At 38.2% G+C, this 26,842-nt stretch overlaps 1 protein-coding gene across 1 annotated transcript in view; it reads left to right on the top strand.

The window, feature by feature from the left end:
* THSD7A (thrombospondin type 1 domain containing 7A) overlaps window positions 1–26,842 on the top strand; it is a 297,034-nt gene that overhangs the window by 80,209 nt on the left and 189,983 nt on the right. Inside the window, exon 4 of the mRNA XM_080578905.1 lies at window positions 7,494–8,011. Coding sequence (XP_080435031.1) covers window positions 7,825–8,011 — 187 coding nt within the window. The 5' untranslated portion in view covers window positions 7,494–7,824. The remainder of the gene's footprint in view (window positions 1–7,493; window positions 8,012–26,842) is intronic.

Here is a 26,842-nt window from a genome sequence, read left to right as displayed (position 1 = left end):
CTAAAATTTTCAATAGGAAGATTGGTCAGTAGGAATAGGTGTCCTTTCGAATGCCTAGTTAAAGCACAACCATACGATTCAAATGTGACAGACAGAACACCCTTGTAAATATTTTATATAAAGCTAAAGATGGAAGGATTTATTCTCAGATATTTTCTTTTGTATTATAATTACCTTGTAAGGTGCTACAAAATATGATGGCTAATTAATAACAATTCTAGCTTAGAGCTTGGTTTGTTAGTAAATCACAGCTGAAACATGGTCATTAATTTAACGACCTCACATCATGTCAAAATGGTGTGAGATGCTTTAACCAGTTTCTTGAAGTTATACTCCTCTTGTTTATTGATCTGTTTATGTCAGCACAAAACACGCAGCTGTACTTTTGGCCAGCTAAGTTGGAACTCTTAAGTTAACAAATCACTGAAAGCTATTTCCAACTATATTGTTTTTATTGGTACTTCTGAACCCATCCATTTCTGGAAGCCATTAAACATACGGGCTGATTTAAAAAAATAAAAATAAATTTAAAAATGCAGCCTTATTTAATTTTCTTATTAATTTGTATAATTTAACTAATTTGAGAATTGATAACAGAGTGTTTGAGTGATTTATGGCTTGAAAAAGAAGACCAATGTTTCCCTCCTTGAAAATGGAAATTGGCTTGTCAAACGTTTAGATGAAGAATGATCAATCAATAGCATTTTAATAAGGAGAAAAGGCTTAAAATTGACTGAAGGTGGCTTTTGTTTAAAGGTGATTTGGTATGTGCAAATTACTAAGCTGTCCCTGGAGAGGATTTTCAAAAGCAATATTGGGCACTGATTTTCTTTGTTTATTCCATTCTCTGTCTTTCTGTTCCCCTTGCCAGGGATTTCAATACTTACCTCACCATTGTCTTTGAAATCTCCCTGACTGCATTTCAAGTACTGTGTATATTCTACTTATTTGCACTTACAGCTATCAGTTTTAACTGTTACTTTTCTCCAGTGAACATATTGCCTGGATAAGGTTATTTATTTTCAGCACAAGTCCATGTCAGCATAGGGGCTAGCTGGCATTGATCCTATTGACTTTAGAAACTCAAATTCAAAAAGTATATGCACACATTGGAGGAATAGAATTGACTTGGAAAGCCCCATTAAAGTCTTGTCTTTTAGTTTTCTGTGTGAAAACTTAGTGCAATGAGCTTGGTGATAGAAAACTAATTCTATCTGTATATACTGGTACACAATTTCAAAACGGGTTCTAATTAAGTGCAGATTTCTTTTCAGAGGTTGTGATGAGAAGTGACTGATCACTCTTAGCAGAAGCACATTTCAAGCTTCTCCCCCAAAGAATCAAAAAAGCTTTTAAGGGAAAAATTTCACAATCTTCCTCAGGCACTTCTTTCTTTCTTTTTTATTAACAAAATAAAGTAATGATTGTCTATCTTCTTCTTTAAAATGACTGGGACCAGGAAGAAAAAAAAAAAATATATATATGTATTTTTGCTTTTTCTGCTTCTTGTTTTTATCCTTTATAAGTTACTATGAAACTACAAATTTGTCAGTCTTGAAAAAATTATAGATGTATTTGAGAGAGAGTAGTGATGCAGACCTCACTACAAACCCTAACTGTAATTGGTATTTTGTTTGTAGATTTTAAGTATGATTAGAATTATTTCGTATGTATGGTCTCTGCAAGAGAAAATTCACGTATGAGGGCTTACTACATCCAATTCTGGATGAATGTAAACACACTCAAAATCTCTTTCAGCAAGCTAGCATATCAATGCAGTTGGTTTTCTAGTGAAAAATTCATACTATGTTATCCTACTAATAGGCAAGCTGCACCAGATGATATTAAAGAGAATTGATGAGAAAGGTTTCAGAGCTTGAATTCTTGATAGAGATGGCAATTCCTGATAGGGAACTTCACAGAGACTTTTACAGCCAGTTTAGTACTTGCAAAGGTTCTGCTTCATGCAGTCCACAGCTGGAACCCATGTAACCTGTGAAGAAAGGAAAACGTTCATTCACAGTGCTTAGGGCCAAAAGATAGAATTAGTTCATTTACTCTGACTGACCTTCTGCAGTTCTCTAGCTTTATCTTCTAGCAAGCAGTTCTTGATAATACATCTTTGCGGTATGTTAATATGTTCCTTTTTACAAAGAATAGTTTCTTTACGTGAACATTCCAGGCTGGGGGTATTGATAATTACCTACCAAAGGGATCAGCGAAAAATATAACAGCCAGGTGTTCAGCCAAACTGAGACAGCTACTCAAAAACAGCAGTACATTGCATCTTTTTACAACTGAAGAAAAAAAATGAAAGATTGGCTAGGCAAACTTTGACCCATGGACTAGGTTTCAACTAGATTTAAAAATAAACAGCATCAACAAAAAAGAGAGCAATCTGTCGAAGCATCATTTATTTTTCTTAATAAAAACACTGCATTTGTAAAGTCTGAGTGAGATGTTTGCTGTTTGCTGCTTGTGCATTCATGCAAGTAGAGCCTTTATTCATGTTCTAAAAATAAGGTTTTCTTGTATGAAAGCGTTTTTTTTTTTAATTACAAGTTTGAAAGGAGAATATTTCATAATATCACTCCTTGAAAGTATAAAATCAAGGTCTCTTATGTGCTATGAAAGAATAAGAAATCCATAAAATAGTGCATTATGACATGGACAAGTGTGACACCTAGAGGCCAGATGTTTACTCTCCCTAAAGAATAATTTTTTTTCAGCTACAAGTTTTGCACAACACATATTTTATTTGGGAGTTAAGGAACGCAGATGCCATATTTTGAGAAAAGAAGTATGTTGCAACATATTTGCATTGCAATATATAGAAATATATACATATATATATTTAGGTTGTTCACATTTAGCATATTTTTGTGGCTTCCCTGACTATGCTCCCTTGCTTTCATATGAAGAAAAATAATAGACCACTACTGAGTGTGTTGATTAATGCTCAAAATTCCACAGGAATTCCACTAAAGAAGAATTCCACTTCCACTAAAAGAACCCTGTACATCTTATTCTGGCTCAGAGTTCTGAAAATCTTTTAAAATTCTTGAAGGTCCCAGCTCAAGAAAATCATTTAAATACACTTCTGTCTGTAGTAAAATATCTGCAAGAAAGTCAGGCTCCTACAAAATGCAGAATTAGAAATTTTGGCCAGGGAATTTATGCAGGGGAATAGAGAGAACACAAGTTCATTTGAGCTGTTGTTTGGAATGTTTAGATGATGGAGCTTGCAAAATAAACAAGCAAGAAAGGGAATATGCCACCTCTAAAACTTTCTTTAAAATTCAGGTATGAGACCCATACAGTGCACCGTGTGGGAAGTTAAGATGTATGAGTTACGGCTGAAGTCACTTGGTTTGTTCATCCCAGAGCAGAGCAGGCTGAGGGGAGGCCTCATGGCGGCCTGCAGCTCCCTCACGAGGGGAGTGGAGGCGCAGACGCTGAGCTCTGCTCTCTGGGGACAGCGACAGGACCCGAGGGAACGGCATGGAGCTGGGACAGGGGAGGGTCAGGCTGGGTGCTAGGGAAAGGTTCTGCACCCAGAGGGTGGTCGGGCATTGGGACAAACTCCCCAGGGCAGTGGTCACAGCACTGAGTCTGCTGAAGTTCAAGAAGTGTTTGGACACCGCTCTCAGACACATGGTCTGATTTTTGGGTGGTCCTGTGTGGAGCCAGGAGTTGGACTTGATGATCCTTGTGGATCCCTTCCAACTTGGAATATTCTATTATTCTAACTCTAGAGCTCTTTCTAGGGAAATAGTCAACTTAGTTATCTGTGGCAACACTTGTTCTTTTCATACCTAAGTGAAGGGAGAAAGTCTTCTTGGATACAAATTCCAATGAATTCAGTTAAGGAGGAATTTGGATTTCCTACATAAGAAATGAAACACTTTTTGTTCTTTTGAAATTGGGTGATTTTTTCTGGTATGCTAGTATTCACACAGCACAGAAGATTTAGAGGGAGAAAATTGTAGAATTTTCCATCTGTAAACATCTATAGATCTAGAAGAATGGAGACTGAAGCTTTACTAAGAACTTCTGGCTTACGCAGGGCCTATCAAGTTAAAGGTGGACAAAAGTGATGCTGGACACACCCCTTATTGAGTGTTGAGCCTAGAAGCCAATGTGCCATATGTATGCCTTGCTCTGTCTATGCTCTTTGACTTTTTCCAGTATGTGTAGAAATACAGTGTCTTCAGAATAGAATGTAAGATGATCCTGAAGCACTTATTCATGGCATTTCACAGAGACAGGTTTATGACATGCGACTGCCTACTAGCGCAGGAATACACTACTACTAGGGGGATGATTCTGCTTGGCAGGCAGCTTTTCATACCCCGTGGCTATGAAATTTGTATCTTGTTTTCATTTCTCTTTTCACTAAATAAAAGATATGTTTGTTTTGTCATCCTCTAAGTTTTTATGCTAGGAAACATGAAAAAATCCAGTATTTTATGACTAGCTCTACCTTGCTTTCTTGAAAGTATTCAGGATTAGTCATTTTTCCCTAGAAAACAAAAAAGTGCTAACGTGTCAAGCACTTGTGAGAGCAGTTTACAGACTCAACATAGCTGCAGTGCCTCAGATAAATAAATGTATGTGAATACAGGTCTACTGAGACCCATATGTTGATGCTCCAAGGTACAGCACTGACGATATTATATGTTACTACTGATACAGAGACTAATGCTGATTGCAGTTTATTTTTATGCTTTGTCTAGAGGTTTCTTTTCAGAAGTACTTAAATGTTTATTTTGGGAATGTGTAAACCACAAACAACTGATAATTTATGATCGTTAGGTGTGTATTAGAATATGGGTTGTCAGTGTGGGCTGGAAATAGTGGCTGCATTATTAACTGGAAGGGTGGCCCTTCATCTACTGTAGCAAATAGGAAGTATGTAAGAGCATGTTGGGCACACTGGGGTGGAAAAGGATACCAGCAGCTCTCTGGATTATTCATGTTAATAGAAGTTGAAGCTTGCAATCTATATGTTGCCTCTTATGCCTGAAGTCTAACTCCTGCAGATAGGTTAGTGTGTCTCCAGACATCCACCTTTTTTGGCCTGTGTTTTCACTGATCTTTTCCTGCTCCAATTGAAAGAAGACTGTTTGGGCTCCAGAAGCAATGTAGTCAGAGATGAGTGTTTACCGAAGACAGCTCTTCAGGAATCCCTAGTTCTCCCAATTATGCCTCTGTTCTTTCTCTTTGATGTTTTTCTGAACAGTTTTAAATGCATCATAGCTTGTCACCAAAATGAATGAAAATGAAATTACTTGTCCATAGTTTATTGGTCTTTGTCAGAAAAAAAAAACAAAAAAAAAAAACAAAACACAGTAAAACCATTAAAAGTAGTGTGCAAATATGAGTTTTAATCATCTATATTTCACTGATTTTTTTTTAAAGTATGTGGTCCTCTTATTGCATAAATATAAACCATTTGAGTATTTGTGTATGTGCATTCACCCTCTCATGATACTGCTTTGTTCTGCTGTCAAAAACCACTTTGATTCATTGTGCCAACTGCATGGATGATCTGTTTCCTGATGATGTTTCCGAATGATCTGAGTCATGTACAAAATATTTTCAGAGGCTTTCTTTAGACGTTCATAAAAATTCTAGATAGAATGCATTGCAATCAATAACTCTGAAAAGGTCCCTTTTCCCCTAGTCAACCCATAAATGTAACTTTTCCCATGGTGTGTAACTCCAGTTAAAAAGCCAAGGTTTTTACTCTTAATTTTTCAAAGGAGTATATGTTATATACATCTTATTGTAACTATGCAAGTCAGTAAAGCTATTGCTACAGATTTCCCGATGGTCTTAAGGCTTTTTAAGCCCTTAAATTCAGCGTGGATTTTTTTTTAATAACTGAAAATAATTTTTCATCTTGTTTTTTTCATAAATTTGTGAAGATGGGATTATTTTTAAGTATTTGAAGTGTTCTCATATTCTTAATGTAGCATGTAAAACAATGCAGATGTGAATAATTTAACCTCAAATTTTCCTGTGGAATTGTTGTACTTCTATAAACTCAGAGAGCATTTTGTTTTAGCAGTCCAGGTCAACAAAGGACAGGATGAAGGGGTTTCCATGCTTCTTAAGGTGAATGCAGTATGATGTAGCAGAAGTAAATAAAATGTATTTCCAGAAGTGCTTTAGCTGAGGTTGCAAGTTCTGCATAAGGATGCTATAAATTTGTTAAGATCATGGCTTTCTATGTATCCCTTATCAACCTATAATCTCCTGATTGTTGCCTGTTTTTCAGCAGCTGAAGAACAGTAATCCACACTTGCTCATCTCTCTTAATCACAGCCTCACAGTGCTAGAGCTCCCTGAGCCTTTAATTCCCTCGTAGAGGCGTAACAGAGTGGAAAGTAAACAAAGACGAATTTGCAACCTTCAACATTGCTAATTTGCTCTGATGTCAGAATATTTAAACAGGCAAGGACTTGGGAATTACTTGATCATGGCTGATTTTAATCTAATGCATGTGAAAAGGCAGAGTCTGGGAAGGTTGTGCAAAATGACAGCCGTCCCAAGAGAGGTTCACTGAAGGTTTCTTCTTTAAACAACAATAGCTCTGTCCTTTTAAAACTCTGGATCCTGTGTTCCTACAGTGTGTTTTTGTAGCTGCTTGCATTTTGAATGGATCATTTTGGATATTGTAGCAGTTTTCTTGAAAATTTCTCATTTGCTTTGCAGTTTATAGATGTTTGAAACCTGATCTTTAGGCTTGTTATTGCATCTGTTCACTGGGCAGTGGGTGGGAGAGATAAAGATGCCTATTTTAAAAGCTTTGTCTCTCTCCACGTTTTTGTATCATCACGACAGCCTAATGTATCCTGAATACTTTCATATGTAAAACTCAGTATAAGCTTTAAAAGTGATTGATAACTTGATCTTCAAATTATTCTAAATTACACAGTTGACACTTATGCATATATATGTGTGTACATACTTGCTGGGTAGGAAAGGATGTTATTTTGCATTATATATTATGCACAGGCTTCCTTTACCACAGAGATAGTGTTTTTACACCTCCATACACAGCAGACAACTGTGTGTTATTACCTGAATCAGATTTGACAAATGCACAAGAAAAGTTGTGGGTTTTTTTTTTTCCTTTCATTTCCCTTTGTGAAGACTTAAAAGTCTATTTAATGCATGAGTAATCACTTATTGTTTGTTGTTTACAAAATGGTTAATGCAGCATATATATTGTTATCAGGACAAGTGTCTGATGCTTTCCTAATTAATATATATTGCTCTGGTGAGATCTGTTCTGGTTGTACAACTTGTGTTTCTGAAGCACATCCTGATGATGATTTCTTTTCTTCTTAATGTGTGTCATCTGGGATATTCCAGGGAGAGATGTCTGGGAAGCCAGGCTTTCACAGTCACTCTCTGCCTTGAGATTACAGCACTGGGTTATTTGCGTTTCTCCTCATCCCTGTTCTGTCTCTCGCTCTCTCCAGCTGGTGTAAATGACTGCTGCTGCCTCTCAGCGCGAGATAACCTGCTCAGTCAGCTGGAGCCCCCTGCGGACAGCTGTCTCTCTTTTAGCTGATGGAAAACTGCAACTAACCACTGAATGGAAGAGCGTGGAGCAGCAACCATACTAGCAGCAGCCGCTGCAGCAAGAGCGAGCAAGGACTCTATTGTTCCCTAGTGTTAAACAGTTTTTCCTTTTCAACTGGCATGCACAATAGCAGGAGAGAGCTTTCCAGTCTGCGTCTCCCCATGAAGAAATTCTGAAGAGGGGAATATTATTTGAAGAAGGTTTCACAGTTGTGCTTCAGGCTTTGGATGTGGAAGCAGGCTGCTGGAGGAGGCATGGGGTTGAGCGAGGGGAGCGCTGCTTTCCCCCATGGTCCGAGGGTTTGTGCCGTGCCAGCCCGCTGCGTGGGAGTTCTTGTGGTTCTGCTGGTGGGAGTCTGGGACGCTCGGGCACAGAGTGAATTTCAAACTTCATCTGTGTATTTGTGGAAGACCGGTAAGTAAGGATGCTACACTAACATAGCAGCAGTATGATTATTTTTTGTTGTAAGTAAGCAGTAACCTTTCTGTGTGCTTTGTGTATGCGTAGAAAGAAAGTTAAATCTACATTAGTAATGTTTATTTGCAGGATTCTAGGAAAACAAATTAGGTCACCTTCCAGTATTTCGCCAGCCAAGCAAGTAAGGCAATTAAAAAAAAAAAAGTGACTCTGTCATGCTGTTATTGGGATCTCTCATGTATTTTTGAGTCTTTTGATGTTTTTCATTTTATTTAGCAGCTCTGTGTTGTATGTGAATAGCAAAGGTCAGGACTTTAGTGCTTGCTCACAATGGAAAGGAACATTTGTTACAGTCGGAGTTAGCAATGTTAACAGTGCTCTAAAAACATTGACATTTCACAAAGAAAGATGTAATGCAGCATGTCTAATCTTTATGCTCTGTGCTGACATGTAATATATTCAGTGTGGTAATTGATGGGGAGTTGGGTTTCTTAAATTTAGGTTTGTTGCACAGTATATAGGACACATGAAAGCTAATGATGGATTAGGTGAAATAATCCAACTGATGCCAGATTTCATAACCAAAGAGCCAAAGGCAAATAGTCTATGTGGATTCAGCACCACACTAGATAGATAATTTCCTCTACTTTGGTACTAATGAGTTACGTGTCTGTTTTAAAGATTGCGTAGTCATAACACCGTTCCAATCTTAACTTTGCATTAAAAACCAATGGAGAATTTTCCTGCGTCTGTCAATATATTACACTAATTCAGAATTTTGATAACGAGGACTACATATGTTTTAGTTCTCTAAAGTTCTCTAACATAGTATCACTCCCTACATAAGCTTCCAAAACTCCTCTAGAAAATTAAAAAAATTTCAAGACAGTAAATATTTCACACTGACTTTGGCAGCTTGTTTTTTTTTTGCATGTTGCCAGGAACAAACCAATACAAAAAGTAGAGTTTTGTTTAAGACATGCTTTTCCATTAAGGGGTAATATGATAGAAAAAGAGCGTGCAAATTCATTATTTGTATGAAAAGCAACTTTGAGAAGACAGTGTGTTTCCTGGCTGGAGGACCCCAGCCTTCTGAAACAAAAACAGATCAATTCACAATTACAGTGATATCCTGAATTTTTTAAGAGGCTCCATCTATTCAGCAGCTCAAGAAGGAGATTAAAAGGAAATTCATTTAAACAAGAAGACAAGCTTTCCAATAACTCTAGAAAGAGAGATCTGAAGAAGGGAAAATCCTTCACAACTTTCACTTCCTGCTGAAAGATGGGTAGACCAATGACACTGATGACCCTTTTCTTTTCTTCTTCTTTTGAACGACTGACAAATTCGAAACATAGTTCTCAATTCTATGAGAGTTTTGTAAATGTTTGCTACGCGCTTAAAGAGAGATCAAATACATACGTAGGTTTGTAGGAAAATACAGTGATAATAGTAGCATTTTCATAAAGCGTTTTGCATTTAAACTACGTTGCTAGGCAGCAGTAGATTAAACTCTCCAGCGTGTTATTATGTCTCCATTTAATAGATTGAATTTTAAAAGGTTAATAGTAACTTGGTTGAGAATAATAACAACTGTAGTTAACTAATACTTATGAAAATGAACTGCCAATTTGCTATGGAGTAACTTGGTTTACCTTGAACATAGCACATGTGTTCTGAAGTCAAGTCAGTTAAACTAGCAAGGAGGAAACTGGGTTGGCTTTTGTTTCCTCTGCTTTTTCTCCCTTCCTTAAAGAACTTTTGTTTAGAACAGATATAATTATGTTGTGTAATGAAGAGCTAGTTTTTCCTTTAAGCTTTTCTTTCTCTGACCTCTCTCCTCTGTTTCACCTACAATAAGGAATAGGATAAGCATGTTCTCTGAGCAATTTTTAATATCACAGCATCAGTGATTTGACAATAACATGATGAAAACCAAGTCAGAGTGGCGCTTTTCAAACAACGAATGGCAAGGTAGAATGAATAAGGGAGTGCTTCAGAAGACTATATTTGGCTTCTAATTAAATCTTTGCAGTCCTTTTCTTAGCTGTTCCTTTGTGTTAGGGGAAAAAAAAAAAAGACTTTCTGAATTTTGCAGTGTACTTTTCATTTACTCTTACACTGAGGGAGCCTTTACAGGTAGTTTAGCCTGATGAATCTAAGTTATCTTTGTGCAGAAATGGTCTAAGTTTAACAAAATGTATTGCCTTTTAGTTCCCTGTGTTTTATAAAACTAGGCTTAGGTTCTGTCTGGTGAGAGAGGGGACAGAGTAGCCTGTAGGAAGGATTTGAACTTTCTTCAGTCACATGACAGGCTTTTGGCTGTAAGGCAGCAATATACTGCTTCATTTGGTTATAACCTTGTTGTTTTGGGGACTGTGTTTCTGTAGGAGAGAACTGGGACTGCCATGCATCTAGAGTGCCTGCTAAGGTATCTTTTCAGCCTGGTCAGGTTGTTCATTACTGTCTCACTCTGCTCTCTCTCCCATTCCCCTCTCCTTTTTGCAAGAAAAAGAGGAAATTTATGTGATGCCCAGATCCTAGACAGTGATCTGGAGACCTCATATACTAAAGGTCTCAGTATTTTTGTTTTAAGGTTATCACAGGTATTGCACTAGCCCACTGTTTATCTTCAAGTGGTAAATGAAATGTGTTTTGCTTTGATAGCAGCAGATTTATTTTCATAATAAGGGTATTTATTTGGGTATGGCTGATACCAGTACAAGAAAGGCATGGGCATACTGGAAAGAGTACAGTGAGAACCACCAAGATGATCAAGGGACTGGAGCACCTCTGCTATGAGGAGGCTGAGAGAGCTGGGACTGTTCAGCCTGGAGGAGAGGAGGCTCAGGGGGAATCTTATCAATGTCTATAAATACCTGAAAGGCAGGTGCAAAGAGGACAGAGCCAGGCTCTGTTCAGTGGTCCCCAGTGTGAGGAAGAGGCAAACTGGAACACAGGAGGTTCTGTCTAAACATCAAGAAGCACTTGTTTACTGTGCAGGTAACTAAGCACTGGCACAAAAAGGTTGTGGAGTCTACCTCCCTGGAGACCTTCAGAAGTGGTCTGGACATAGTCCTGGACACCCTGCTCTAGGTGTCCCTTCTTGAGCAGGAGGTCGGGATGGAACAGCCAACCTCCAGAGGTCCCTTGCATCCTTAACCATTCTGTGATTTTTTTTTCCCCCCTCATTTGTGGGAAGTTCTAGAAAGTGAACTAGAAGAACTGCTCATCAGTGATCTGAATGTGTATCCAGCATGAATCTAAAGTTCAGCTAAAGTATTAGAGGGGATAATAAAACTGAACTGGACAGTAGTGAGCTCATCCAACTGAGACAATATTTTAGCTTTTCTTTCTGTGAAAGAAACATAAGTCAAGGCTAAAATTGTGTCTAGGAAATCAGCATGATTGTGTGTGTGTATGCCTTTTGGCACCTGTTATTAGTGAAGTATGTCCATTTTCTTGAGAAGCATGCTACTTTTTGTTACTAAATTTAGTTTGGCATTAGCTATTGTAAGTGACTTGAGTGTGCCTGATTTTTATTTCTAAAGATTTTTTGAAATAATGTCTTAGCGTATGCTGCTCCTTGACTTCTAAGCAGGTTTACTGCAGTGTGTTATTTTAAGAATGGCCTGGAAAATAATCTACAGGGGTTATGGAATTTGAGTTATGACATTTTCTCTTATAAAATAGCAACTGTGATACCTGGTACAGGGTCTTGATACTTGATTTTTGGGATGGGGATGGGATGAGGTCAGGGGCTGTTCTTCTAATTCAAATTTCACATTTGTTTTGAACCTTTGAAAACCTCTCAGGGGTAATGACTCTTCCTATCTATTACTATTCTGTAAAAACCTGAGGAGAGTATACTGTTTAACTCTCTTGGGGTTTAATTACTTTCAATTCAGCATGGACACTGTTGTGAACAACCTGCTTTGGGAAGGGAGGTTGGACTAAATGATTTCCAGAGGTCCCTTCTAACCTCCACCATTGTGCAGTATGGATGCCATCACAAAGTCATTTCTACTTCTCCAGCTGAAAGTGTTTTGAAGTTTTGACTGTCATAAATTTTTGAAGTTTTGATCTCCTATGTGAATGGGTATTTGCTTTTGCACATTTATGCTGGAATTATGGTGTATGAATGGATCTCCAGTGTATTGTATGACATTGAGATGGATATAGTTGATAACAGTTACTAGTCTTTAAACTTTAGATTTCTTGCCAAACATTCACATTCCATACTATGCAGACCCTGTGTGTGCATTTTCTTTGGATACAAATAGACAGCTGGCTTAATTTTCCTCGTCCCTGGGCAAAGCCATCTAGTTTTTTTAACATAAACTAAGGCAAAGTCTCCATCTGTGCAGAATACCTGGCTCTGTATGGCAAAATGAAGAAACAGCTAAATTACCAGAGTTGGGTTGTTTCATCTGTCTGCTTTATGACTTGAGGTGGAGAATTGCAGTCTTTAACTACTCATCAAAAAGAACTTCTTGTATTGAGAGGCAGTGATTCCTCTGATATGAGGTGGAGCATTGGAGTTTTGAAGTTGAAATAATTTTTACCAACCAGGGCATTGAGCTCTACTGTTTATTAATAGTTATGTGAAATGGAGATTATCTCTGTTTCCTGAAAAACATGCTTGGTGTACAAACTGGGAGGGATCTGTATGGGAGAAACTACATTGTGGGGGAGAGTAAGCACATTTCTGTGAATTGTGTTGTGAATGACTCGTGGCTAGATGTTCAATGTAACAATGATGGCTCAGTGTTTTAAAAAAAATGTAGAAAACTGTTATAAGATGGTATGGGCAACACAAATGTTTGTGGATAATACAAAACTGGTAACTGCATACAAAACAAAGACAGTAAAGCTGAAAGGTTGATGAAAACTTCCATGAAGCATGAAAGATTAAGAAAGTTATAGTAAAAATGGGATGAAGTCACACTTTCATTTTTGAATACTTGTTGTGGGCCAAGAACACTTTAACACATAGATCATTTGATTATCACTAGTGATTTATTTCAAAATGTAAATTTCTCTAGATCATTTGGAATCCTTGCTTCCACTGAACAACCTGTTCTCTTCATCAGTGGATGCCCTTCTCAGAGCTGACTGAGTTGTAATGAATGGTTTGTCAGTTCAGGTAGTGCACTGCTACGTTGAACTTGAAGGTGTTCTTGAATTTTTTTGAATCTCATTATTATTCTACCCTAACTATCACAAAGATCTATTGAATTGTTTCTTTGTATGCAGCCAAAAAAGAGAGAAAAAATTCTGTGCCATAATTCAGTATAAGCTGCTTCTGTTAACTTCTATTAAATGTTATTGTTCATTTTTCTTCTTTTTAAGTGATTTTTTTCATATTCAAGAACAGCTTATGTTCTTGCTTATACCATCCCCATAGGCTAAGATTTTGATCTCACTGTATGTTTTGCAGTGAACAAAGTGAGGAGTGTTGATTCCTAAATAAATATTTCCATAGTTACCACTCTTTCAAAACAAGAAGATGCATGTTTCTTCTTGGTTTGTAGTTTCATGATGCAGATGATATATATGCTATTTTTTATACACAACTGACTAAGCACAGGTATTTCTTGTCACATCAAAATTCTTTTTTACTTCTACCCTGTACTTCATTTATTTATTTTTTAAATCAACTGATACTGTGATCTGTGATGTGCTGTCAGTGTTGGGTGTATTGCCTGCCTACAGGTACTAATGTAATTACTGAAGAGTGCACAAGATCAGCAAGGTTTGATCACATTGTAAAATTGCTTCTTCCAACAGTTTGAAGTAATGCATGTTACACTCTTGAAGTGGAAGGTATCATTGAGTTGATATCTCTGGAATAAGATAAATCATCAGAAAAAGTCCAGGAGGTAGTGCCTTTACCATCGCTGTCTGTTTTAAAGACTATTGATCAAATCTCAGATAGTGTAAATCAGTATAGGTCTGCTGAATTATTTGAGCTACCTACTGTTTGTTGTATGATTATGACGACTTGGTCTTCTCTGTAACAATTGCTGATGGCTGTTTTCCCATTCTTGCCAACAAACCATAGGAGAAATTTAAATACACTTTCTGTAAGTAACAGTGCCTTTTTAAAATTACAGGTAAAAAATTACAGGTATAGAAAATGTACGGAAGATTAAGGGTTCTACTGGGGGAGTGGAAGCCCAGTGTCAAACCAGTGTGCCAACTGGTTTTTAGTGGGACTAGAAGGTTGTTACAAACTCTGCTAGCTAAGGGCTCTCCTTAAGCTGTTTCTGAGCTTTTTCAGGCACCAACATCTTTATTTGACTGTTCTGTGCTTCTTGGGAGGAGGACTGTGCAAGGACATCTTTATTCACTTGAAGAGCCTATGAACAGTTTTTTCTTGTCATTTCAGGATGTTACTGATCTTATAACCACATAATCCTTCTTCACTACTTGATAAGAACTCAGATCATAAAACCCCTCTGATTTTTAACCTGCGTTAACATTGGCTTCACACTTAGCCACAGAGAGAACACAACCTCTATACTGTTACATACTTATCGGGTTTTATGATGTTATGCATTCCATGGCCCAGCTCTTTTTGAAAGAGTTTGGTGCCAGAAGTGGAGTTGGAGAGAAGAGGGCTCAAAATTGAAATTACTCATCCAGCACCTTTGGTGGGTAACATACCTGAACTTCACTGAATAAAATGTTCATTTCAGTTTCCATATGTCTCTAGGACTGTATTTATTGCTGCAGGACTGAGTGAGGACTCATATGATGGGGGGGGGGAGGGGGATGACAGGGCAGGGAAGGCAGAAGTCCTTCCTAGAAGTTCAGTCCAGCAGGCATTTCAAAACGAACCTAAATGTGCACAGACAGGGATGATCACATGGGAAGAGGGAGAGAAAATATTAACTAACAGCATTCTGATTAAAGCATTTACCTTTCAAAGGCTGTATCATCAACTTGTTTGTTGAGGGTGTTCCATCATGTAGCAGAAAATATCCCCACGTCTCAGCATTGTGGCTCTTTTTTTCTTTTCGAAAGTAGACTAAAGAATTTTGCAGTAATCGCAACTAGAGACGAGAGACAGATAAGCCTATGTCAGTAAATAGAAAAGTCCTGATTTTAAAGAGATTACAAAGAAATGATCTGAAGAAGCGGATTAGATGTGAAGACCTAGGGAAATGGTGAATGAGAAAAGATACTTTAACTTGAGGCCTGACTGACAGGAAGGGAATTCACGTGGTGTCCCTAGTGATGATGAAAGAGAGCAATGAGGATATCTCTTCAGTGGAAAATAGATCTCTAGTTATGATACAGTGAACTAGAGTTCCTGTCTACACATCTGTGAGGATGGAAAGAGGTCAAAATTTTTAAATTATTAACGTAAAAGGTGGTTTTTGGGCTTCATCTTGTTGATTCTCAGGCCTTCAGTTACAGAGTAAGTTAAATGGAGTTTTAGTAAAAGCCGCATTTCATCTGCTTTTCAAAGCATAAAAATTGTTCAAACACAATGTGTTAAAGATGCATCATTGACTTAAATATAAATGATCCTCCAAGACTGAATGTGGTTAAGTGTTGGTTACATATGCCCTGTATAAATTCATATTAATTAGGATTAAAATTTATTGCTTTTATTGCATTCTGTAATGTGTACCTAAGCAACCTCACTGTTTATTGTCTGTCTCCCAATTAAATCTGACTTCTATTTAGTCAAGGGGTGAGGGGTTGTCTATGACTTGAATAAGGAAATACTCATTCTCTTTAGACATGTTCATCATTCTTGTTCTTTGGACTCATTTATAAATTAACCCTTCAGATTTTTTATACAATGGAAATTGTACAAGGCAAGTATTAAGTCTTTGATCAATGTGAAAGGTTTTTAGTGCAGCCTAGCAATGAAACATTTGGCAGAGATGCAGAAAATACATACTTGAAGAAAATTATTTAAGTGCTTTTTAGTAATGTATCCTTATTTAATAAAACCAAATTAAATATTTAAGTAGTGATTGGAGGAAAAAAAAAATGGATTTTTTTCCCAGTTACTTTACCATATCTGAAATAGGGAAATAGATGGAAGTGTGGCTGATATTGTAAGCTTCTTCGTAACATAAAGTCGTATGCTCTGGGCTAATGGTTGACTTCAGTTGCAGGATAGCAGTTTCAAGTTGTCAGAAAAGCATGAAATGGCAGTTGGTCACGTTGTACTGGGAGTTGAGAATGTCTGGATTGTTTTTAGCAAGTGCCCTGGAGTGCTTATGCTAACTGGATAAGCTGAATCCCTCAGTTTATGGGGATACTGGAATAAGAGAAGCCCCCACAATCTGTAGGTTGTTTCATTCTAAGGCTGGCTGCTCTAGTGTTGGGTTAAATCTGTTTATTAGTATCTTATAGTAAAGGATATAGCTTTACAAGATCTAGCGTTTTTAGTTCCCAACTCCACTTGATGTTGATGTCTTCTTTTTATAGTGTTCATCCACTCACTTGTTCATATCAGAAGCATTTATCTTTTAACAACATAAATCCAGATTTAATAGAAAGCCCAATTCCCATAGTCTAAAGGTTAGTATTCTCAAAGACAAGTAGTAATTTATATTTTGACATTTGTCGTGGTGTAAACTAAATTGTGTATTCAATTAAGTACTGTAGCTGAGAATTATTTCTAGTTTATGGACAATACATGTATTTATTTTGTTTATTGAAGGTCCTTTACTGCATTCACAAGTTTCTTCATTATACGTCTTTTTTTCTTTTCCTACATTCCTCTGTTGGTCCACAAACAAGGCGTCTCCAGGCCTAGGGAGGCAGAAGCCTCCTTCTCCTAGGCTATGGGGAAATTCTTTTCCTGATTTCTTGATTAGTCGAAATCTCTGTTTCTATTGTGTTTCTTTATTTTAGACTAATGAAGCTGGAAAAAAACATTGTGGGTTGCCTAGGTGGTTTAGGTTGCTTAAAGATCTGTTTGAATTCAGACTGACAGAATTGAAATACTCAGTTGTGTTGCATGAAGCCTCAGAGGAGGTACTGGAATGGCATAGCCTAAAGTTGAGACAACGGTAGTATTATTGACTTGGGATTTTATTTTATTTTTTTTTTTAAATCTATTTCTGTCTAGTGAGGCAGTAATAATGTACTGAAATAATAGTTACTAAAATAATGGAAGAATTAGATGAAACATATCCAGAAACCTTCAAAAATCACACTAATTGGTAAAAGTTATCCTTGTTCTGAGCTGTGAATTTCCCTGTCAGAAAAGACAAGATCATACTAGGAAGTAGGATTTTAAATGATCACAATTAGCATAGCCATATTGTCCTGGTTATTAAATACAAGTCAAACAAAAGCTAACATAAGCAGTTTTGTTACAACTATCAGAAATTAAACTCCCCTAGCATTCCCATTTTTTACCACTTTCATATGAATGCTACACAACGTTAAACATACTGGTGCCTAGCATTTCAAACAAAATCCAAAAGACATATACTGTGTCAATCAGTGCGCTCTCAGGATCAAATAGCACTGTGCCTTTTGGCATGGCTGACATTTCAGGTTGTCAGTAGACCACAGTATCTTCTTTCTTTTTTTTTCCATTTTGTGGGTGTTCCAAGATTGTTTTGGTATTTTTATGTCAGTGGAATAGAGCAGAAAAAAATGATGTGCTTGTGTGAGCTTAGTGTCTTTAGACATAGCCCTTACTGGCCCAAGTAGAGAATGGTGTTGCTGGAAACAGAGCTAGCTTTCAAACATCCAAATCCTGGTAAGAGTTTTCCATAGGTGTTTTGAAAGAAAGAGAGAATGAATAAAAAACTGTTCTGTGTAGACTGTTTATATTGCACCATTTTTTTTGAGGATATTAATTGAAAAGGGTTTCTAATGTGATGAGATGTACTTAAAAAATTAATGACATCTCCTAAGCCAATGAGAAATTTCTTAATGAGATGTTATTAGCTTCTACATCCTGTATTATGCAAAATGAAATGTTTATATTACTGAGCAATAATGTAACTCTCCCTATGTGTGTTGGGGAATAGCTATTTTACCCGAAAGCCATTAGAGAAATAAAGAATAGAACAGAGAGAGATTGTTTTATAATGACTTGTGTTTGTACAGTGCCTAGCACAATTGAATTCTCCTCAATTGCTGGTGTTCCTACGTACCACAGCTTTATACAAAATGATATAATTAAGGCTTGTTAAAGAGGCTGTTTACAAAGATACGAAGATAAATTATTAATATTTTAAAAGAACATTCAAATAATTTCAAGTGCCACAAATAGTTTGAATAGTACAATACTCAAGATATCATACTGGAAGATAGAACAGGAGAAAACTGTTTTCAGAGGAAAACAGTGCTAGGAAAAACCTTTGAAGCAGTTGTGTACATAGTAGTTCCAAAATGCATTGTTGGGAGAAAAATGTTTTCAGCAGAAAACATTCCTAGAAAGAGACGTTTTTAAATGTTACTTAGCATCCAGGTGGTGTTTTCGTCTATCCCTACATTGGCAGGGAGGGGTACAGAGAGGACATGGAAAGCCCACCTGATAAACACGTGGCTCAGAGGCTGGTGCCAACACAGAAATTTTGTTTTTTTGACCATGGGGCGCTTTACTCAGCACCCGGGCTGATGGCCGCAGACGGGTCCCTGTCTCTAAGGGGAAAACGGATCCTAGCCCAGGAGCTGGCAGGGCTCATTGAGAGGGCTTTAAACTAGGTAAGAAGGGGGATGGGGCTGAAATAAGACTTGTTAGAGGTGTGCCAGGGGGAACAATGTCAAGGCTGGGGGAGAAGGCAATGGCCCAGCTGAAGTGCATCTACACTAATGCACACAGCATGGGTAACAAACAAGAGGAGCTGGAAGCCATCGTGAAGAGGAGCTGGAAGCCATCGTGCAGCGGGAAGGCTATGACTTGGTTGCCATCACGGAAACGTGGTGGGACCACTCTCATGACTGGAGTGCTGCAGTGTCTGGCTATAGGCTCTTCAGAAGGGACAGGCAGCACAGAAGGGGTGGTGGTGTGGCTCTCTATATTAGAGAGTGTTTTGATGTGGTGGAACTTGAGGCTGGGAATGATAAGGTTGAGTCCCTATGGGTTAGGATCAGCAGGAATGCCAACAAGGCAAGCATCCTGGTGGGGGTCTGTTATAGACCACCGAACCAGGATGAGGAGACGGATGAGGAGTTCTACAGGCAGCTGGCAGAAGCCGCGAAATCGTCAGTGCTCGTTCTTGTGGGGGACTTCAACTTCCCACACATATCCTGGAAGCACAACACAGCCCAGAGAAAGCAGTCTAGGAGGTTTCTGGAGAGCGTGGAAGATAGCTTCCTGATGCAGCTGGTTAAAGAGCCTACCAGGGGAGGTGCCCCGCTAGACCTTCTGTTCACGAACAGTGACGGACTGGTGGGAGATGTGGTAGGGAGCTGTCTTGGGCAGAGTGATCACGAAATGGTAGAGTTCTCTATTCTTGGCGAAGTCAGGAAGGGGACCAGTAAAACTGCTGTATTGGACTTCCAGAGGGCTGACTTTGAGCTGTTCAGGACACTGGTTGGCAGAGTCCCCTGGGAGGTGGTTCTGAAGGGCAGAGGAGTCCAGGAAGGCTGGGCATTCTTCAAGAAGGAAATCTTAATGGCTCAGGAGCGGTCTGTCCCCACGTGCCCAAAGACGAGCCTGAGTGGAAGAAGACCGGCCTGGCTGAACAGAGAGTTGTGGCTCGAGCTTAGGAGAAAAAAGAGGGTTTACAATCTTCGGAGAAGAGGGCGGGCCACTCAGGAGGACTATAAGGATGTTGCAAGGTTGTGCAGGGACAAAATTAGAAAGGCCAAAGCTCATCTGGAGCTCAATCTGGCTAGTGCCATTAAAGATAACAAAAAATGTTTTTACAAATACATCAACACAAAAAGGAGGACTAAGGAGAATCTCCATCCTTTACTGGATGCGGGGGGAAACTTAGTTACAAGAGATGAGGAAAAAGCTGAGGTGCTTAATGCCTTCTTTGCCTCAGTCTTTAGCAGCAAAACCAGTTGTTCTCTGGATACCCAGTACCCTGAGGTGGTGGAAGGGGATGGGGAGCAGGATGTGGCCCTCACTATCCACGAGGAAGTGGTTGGCGACCTGCTACAACACTTGGATGTACGCAAGTCAATGGGGCCAGATGGGGTCCACCCGAGGGTACTGAGAGAACTGGTGGAGGAGCTGGCCAAGCCGCTTTCCATCATTTATCGGAAGTCCTGGCTATCAGGGGAGGTCCCAGTCGACTGGCGGCTAGCAAACGTGACGCCCATCAACAAGAAGGGCCGGAGGGTAGACCCGGGGAACTATAGGCCTGTTAGTTTGACCTCAGTGCCAGGGAAGCTCATGGAGCAGATTATCTTGAGTGTCATCACGCGGCACTTGCAGGGCAACCAGGCGATCAGGCCCAGTCAGCATGGGTTTATGAAAGGCAGGTCCTGCTTGACGAACCTGAGCTCCTTCTATGACCAAGTGACGCGCTTGGTGGATGAGGGGAAGGCTGTGGATGTGATCTACCTTGACTTCAGTAAGGCTTTTGACACCGTTTCCCACAACATTCTCCTCAAGAAACTGGCTGCTCTTGGCGTGGACTGGTGTACGCTTCATTGGGTTAAAAACTGGCTGGATAGCTGGGCCCAAAGAGTTGTGGTGAATGGAGTCAAATTCAGTTGGAGGCCAGTCACTAGTGGTGTCCCCCAGGGCTCAGTACTAGGGCCAGTTCTCTTTTATATCTTTAACGATGATCTGGATGAGGGGATTGAGTGCACCCTCAGTAAGTTTGCAGATGACACCAGGTTAGGTGCATGTGTCAATCTGCTCGAGGGTGGGAAGGCTCTGCAGGAGGATCTGGATAGGCTGGAGCGATGGGCTGAGGTCAACTGTATGAAGTTCAACAAGGCCAAGCGCCGGGTCCTGCACCTGGGGCACAACAACCCCAAGCAGAGCTGCAGGCTGGGAGATGAGTGGTTGGAAAGCTGCCTGGCAGAGAAAGACCTGGGAATACTGGTTGATAGTCGGCTGAATGTGAGCCAGCAGTGTGCTCAGGTGGTCAAGAAGGCCAACAGCATCCTGGCTTGTATAAGAAGCAGTGTGGCCAGCAGGTCTAGGGAGCTGATTGTCCCCCTGTACTCGGCTCTGGTGAGGCCGCACCTCGAGTACTGTGTTCAGTTTTGGGCCCCTCACTACAAGAAGGATATTGAGGGGCTCCAGCGAGTCCAGAGAAGGGCGACCAAGCTGGTGAGGGGTCTGGAGAACAAGTCTTCCGAGGGGCAGCTGAGGGAGCTGGGGTTGTTCAGCCTGGAGAAGAGGAGGCTCGGGGCAACCTTATCGCTCTCTATAGGTACCTTAAAGGAGGCTGTAGCAACATAGGGGTTGGTCTATTCTCCCACATGCGTGGTGACAGGACGAGGGGAAATGGGTTAAAGTTGCGCCAGAGGAGGTTTAGGTTGGATGTTAGGAAGAACTTCTTTACTGAAAGGGTTGTTAGGCATTGGAAAGGGCTGCCCAGGGAGGTGGTTGAGTCACCATCCCTGGAGGTCTTTAAAAGATGTTTAGATGTTGAGCTTAATGATATGGTTTAGTGGAGGACTTGTTAGTGTTAAGCTTAATGATATGGTTTAGTGGAGGACTTGTTAGTGTTAGGTCAGAGGTTGGACTAGGTGATCTTGGAGGTCTTTTCCAACCTAGATGATTCTGTGATTTCCACAATGGCAGATTTGGCAGTTATCCCTTCTTATATTTGCATGTAACAAAATTCTTGTTTCAATTTAATAAGAATGTGCTTGCTTATCCTAGAAGATCACCTGGATTATGTAAACAGGTTTTGCTTCTTTTGCAATTTTCTCCTGACTCACTGTATCAGCTGTTTATTGCAATGTATTTTGCCCTGTTTTATTCTGTTTTTATTGATTTACTTGTGACTTTTGCTCAGAATAATGCAGCTTTATATTATAATGCAACTGTTGTATTCTGTAGGTGTCTGTGCAAAAAAAAAAAAATGTTGAAGAAACACTGAGTGCTGTGTGTTTTGGTTCAGTTTGACTGCTTCTAAGGCACCATTACTTTAGCACATGTGTAGTACTTGCCATATGGAAGGAAAAAAGGATGAAATGAAAGAGATTGGGATATTTAGAAAAGAGGAAGACACAAGTTACAGGAGTGAAGATCAAAACCATGAAAAGCAAGGGCAAGCAGTCAGCAGCTACTTTCTGTCAAATACAAATATATAAAATAGAATGTGAGATTAAAATCTCAAGGGACTGAGAGAATTAAGGCAATTACTACATAAACAAATACAAATATTTTAACTAACACAAGTTTTCTAATGAATTTGTCTTTAATCTATTTTCTTAGGACATTTCCAACAATATGTGTGTGTTCATTCTTCCATGTATAGATACTATATCCATACATTGCTGTATGGATCCAATGGCACTGCCTTAAAATATGATAGTCTTCAGACCTAAGTCTTCAATGTCTGACTGAAAATGTAGCACATTATGAATTTGTGGTCTCATCTAATAACAGAAGCATGTTTTTCATATACCACTAACTTATTTTAAGAAATTTCAGCTTTGCTGTTGCTTGCTATTATTAACAGGAGTAGTCTGAAGGCTGTCATTGAAACCACTTTTTTTTTTCTTTTGTAACCCTAAATGAAAGTCCAATACTGCTGTCTGAAAAGCAATGCTTTGAAAGACCAACTTGTTCCTGTGAGACATGTTTGATGTCATGCAAAAGATAATAAAAGGAAGAAGAGGGGGAGTGATAAAGCGGCTGAACATGCAAGGAAGATTTGTAGTCTTTAACTTGACGTGGATGAATGGCTTGTGGCTCTCCATATTTCAGCTTGATTTATGAGCATGAACACCTTGGGTACCTGAACCATAAAACTAGGAATTTCAGGTTATTTTCTATACCCTGTGTTTGTAGGGAGCTGCAGAAGTACATTGTACTGTTGAGTTTGGTATGCTTCAAAAGCCTTATGGAATAAATCAAGATGAGGAGTATATGTACAGATTATAACTGAGACTTGTTTTTTTTCTATAGCACAGATTTGAGCTATTTTCTCAGATGTGCTATCAATTACACGTAATAGAAGTAACTAAATTCATGATTTTGTTATATGGATATAAGACAATTTTTATTTTTAGATAGCAACATTTTTGTCTTTTTCTAATACTCACTCTACGAGAACTTTATATTGTTCTGAGGATGTTATGTAGTAAATGTCTACCCTTGAAAATATTGAATTTGCTAGGTTAAAGTGCTTCAGAATTTCTCTTGAACAGTGTAGTGCCTAGTTTCTCTCTTAATACAAAAGTAATGGTCTCTAAGGATCAGGGTTCATAAACTAAAGCTTAAATTGAGTAGTCAATATTTTTACCTTTTGGATGCAGAAGTACTTCTTCCAAAATGGTTGTGGTTTTTTTTGTTGTTCTTTTCCGTTTAAGACAGACATTTTTCACCTTTTATGTAAATGTTACCACTTGAGAGAGAGTTAGTATGAAAAGGAAAGATAAAATACATTAAGAAGCTATAAAACAAAGATGTCCTTCTTTCTTTGTAATGAATCAGGTAATATATTGCATTTTTGTTAATTTTTTTTTTCATTGAAAGTATTTAAAAATAAACAAGTTACCATTGACGAAGGTTTACTTAAATGTTTAGAACCTTTCAGAACTAGTTTAATCTGGAAGGGGAAAACAGTTTAATGAATAGCACATGGGGGGGAAGGTACTAAATAAAAATTGGAGTTTAGAACATCAAAGATAGGATGGCAATAAAAAAGAGAAGAGAATTTACATTTATGTTATATCACTTTACCTGTGTCTGAAGCTAATAGATGCAGAGTTTGTCTCGTTTGCAATAGTTGGTTATAAGCAAGGAGTCCATTTGAAGTAGTAGTGTTGCTTTGGTTTTGAATTTTTAAAGATGAAGAAGGCTCCCTGAAGAAAGAAACTCATTAAGAAAGCCAAGGGCTTTTTGGAGAATACGTTCAGTTCATGGTGGCTTTTTGTTCCTCACTTTGTATGTCTCAGAGCACACTGCAGCTTCTAATGAAAAAATAATGCAGTTCATTAATCTGGAAAAACTTCTGAAAGTAGCTACATTTTCACAGTATTCTGGGAATTAGTTTGAACATAATTGGTTGGATGTCAATATTAAAAAGCACTCTAATGAAAAAGGAAATGCTCAAACTATGATAGTTTGCTGCTTCTGATGAAAAATTTAATGAGGCTGAATAATTACCCTTTCTCTTTTCTTTCTTCTCAATCTGCCACGTCTTTCCCAATCTCTACTTTACACTTACTGTAAATATTTTAAACAGTAGGATTTCTATCACTGTAATTGAAAGACTACACTATTATCTGCATGTTGCAGTATTTTATAGCTGTTTTGCTTTTTTCTGTAATCCTCTTTTTCCCTTCGTGACTAGATTCCTCAAGAAGAGTATTTGTCAGCTGTCATGCCCCTCAGCTATCACTTAGCTGAACTGTGCTTAGTGAACTCTAATCTTTCTTGATAAATCAACCTATTAGTGTTGTGCCAAGCAACACAGTATCTGCCATTTACATAATGGTTCCTCTAGTTGCTTTAATGTGACTTTTATCTTCTAACTTCAGGTTGAGAGTTATTTCCTTCTGAGATGCAATAATTGCCCAAATATGTATACATTCCAATTACGGAGTTGACTGTTAATCAGTCCTTTAATAAAGTTATATAGCACATGGAAGCTGGGATTTGTCCTGGAGAACCCATTACAAGGAAGGAAGAAAAAAAAAAAAAAGAAAACAAAAAGCCACAGAAACACACTGGGCTCTTCACTGAGAGGGTGGCCAAGCACTGGGACAGTGTCCCCAGGGAACTGGCCCCCAAGCCTGCTGGAGTTCAAGAAATATTTGCACAATGCCCTCAGATATATGATTTGATTTTTGGGTGGTCCTGTGTGGAGCCAGGAGTTGGATGCAGTGATCCTTGTAAGTACCTTCTACCTCAGGATATTCTATGACTATTGGAATGGAGGGCCTGTACTTGTTCTTACAGTGTTTCGTTATCGGTTTGATGTTATGCACACTAAAAATAGTGTGCATACATGTTTTTTATACTAGCTGCAGTACAGATTGTTCAGGTATCTAGAGTTGCAAAGGGATTCAACACTGTAGTCATATAAGAAATGAAACAGTCAGACTAGTTCTTTGAGATGCAGTTTTTGTATATGCAGAGGTTTTAAATTTTTTTTTAATTTTAGTAGATATGATAATCCGTAACTCCTAACCACAATGTCTCATCTGACATGTATTAGCTCTTCCATATAATATCCCTTTCATATCTCAGTGGCTTAATAGATCTTATATTGAGATGTTTGTCCCTGTGAACGGTGTCTGATAATTTCTCATTTGATAACTTCTCAGAATTCTGGAGAACATGCCCGTAGTGCCATAGGCCCCTATCTGCAGCAAGAAACATTAGCTCACCTTTTAGTCATCTTGTACTAATGAACTTCCAAAGAGAAAAATAAAAGAGAATTTATTTTTTTCCTCATACTGCCAACATCTGAGAATTTTTATCAAAACTAAACTACTGAAGTTAGAAAACAAATTCTGAACCATTTTGCTGTTTTTGTTAATGGTATTTTACATTTTTAAGTTACAAACCTTGAATGTCAGTCACACCATGATGGTGATGAAAACCTTGATTTGAATTTTCAGCTGCAGTCCTTAGAGATATTTGGTGCTTCAGAAGACATTTACTGACTTTTCCAGAGAACCTGCAGTCTTGCAGATGACCTGGAATGCCAGATTAGAGCAAAGCTCTAAGTGCTTTGCTGTGCTCTAGTTCCTGGGCTACAAGCCACCTTGTCACTTACAGTGCTCATGATGTCATCATATATGTGACATTAAGAGATCATATCTTTTTCCTCACTTCATAAAAAATTGATAAACTTTTGTTTTAAGTTGAATAAGCAAAGTGTGACACATATCTACACAGTCTTTAATCATGGGAATTTTTATTTTTTTTTCCTAATTCCATTTCATTTAATAATTCTGAATTTTACCCTTTTACTGTGGTCAAGAGAGAGGTTTATCTGAATATTTCTAGCAGAACATATAGTGCAAATATATTCTCTTTTTCTATACAGATCACAATAACTGCACTTCTGTAGGATTTTTCCATTGAGAAAGTAAAATTTTACATGCGTTTAGCTCCTATGATTTTAATGCCATGACTCAAGCTAATGCTTCAGTGAGTTCTCAATTCAGGAATGTGAGACTCAGAAGATAAAAAAACAAACAAACAAAAAAAAAACAACCAAGCTATATTTTGCCCAGACATAATTTTAGGTATCTACAGAGGAGGTACTTTTTTAATACTAATATCTATACTAGATAATATTTTTTATTTTAATTTGAAAATTAACATTTGAGATGAGAAATATATAAAATCAGCTTCTTGTTTGTTGGATTGAAAGGGGGAAATACTCTCTTTGAGAAGTCCCAAAATATTGCAGTGTTTGTTTTGCCATTATAATTTGTACTTTATGCCAAATTTTTTTTTTGTTTTTTTTTTCATTCAATATGTATTTTGTAGTATCACTTTCTTTAAAATATTGAGCTTAGTGCAGGCAGTTCTCAATGCACTGATATTTCCTGTGGAGCATCTATTAAAGTTTGATATAGGTCATAATGATGAGACTCTTCCCATTGTGGTAACATCTTTAAAACTTTATTTCTTCTTATGTCATTGCATTTACCTCTGTTTGCAAGAACATCCTGTAGAGCAGCTTTCCAGAAGCTCATGAACTTTCATTTTCTTTTCAGTTTTAGTTTGTGAAA

The sequence above is a fragment of the Anser brachyrhynchus genome (assembly GCF_964034855.1).
Source record: "Anser brachyrhynchus genome assembly, chromosome: 2".
NCBI classification, from domain to species: Eukaryota; Metazoa; Chordata; class Aves; order Anseriformes; family Anatidae; genus Anser; species Anser brachyrhynchus.
Note: the sequence above shows the minus strand (reverse complement) of the source record. Positions and strands in the feature narration are given on the sequence as shown.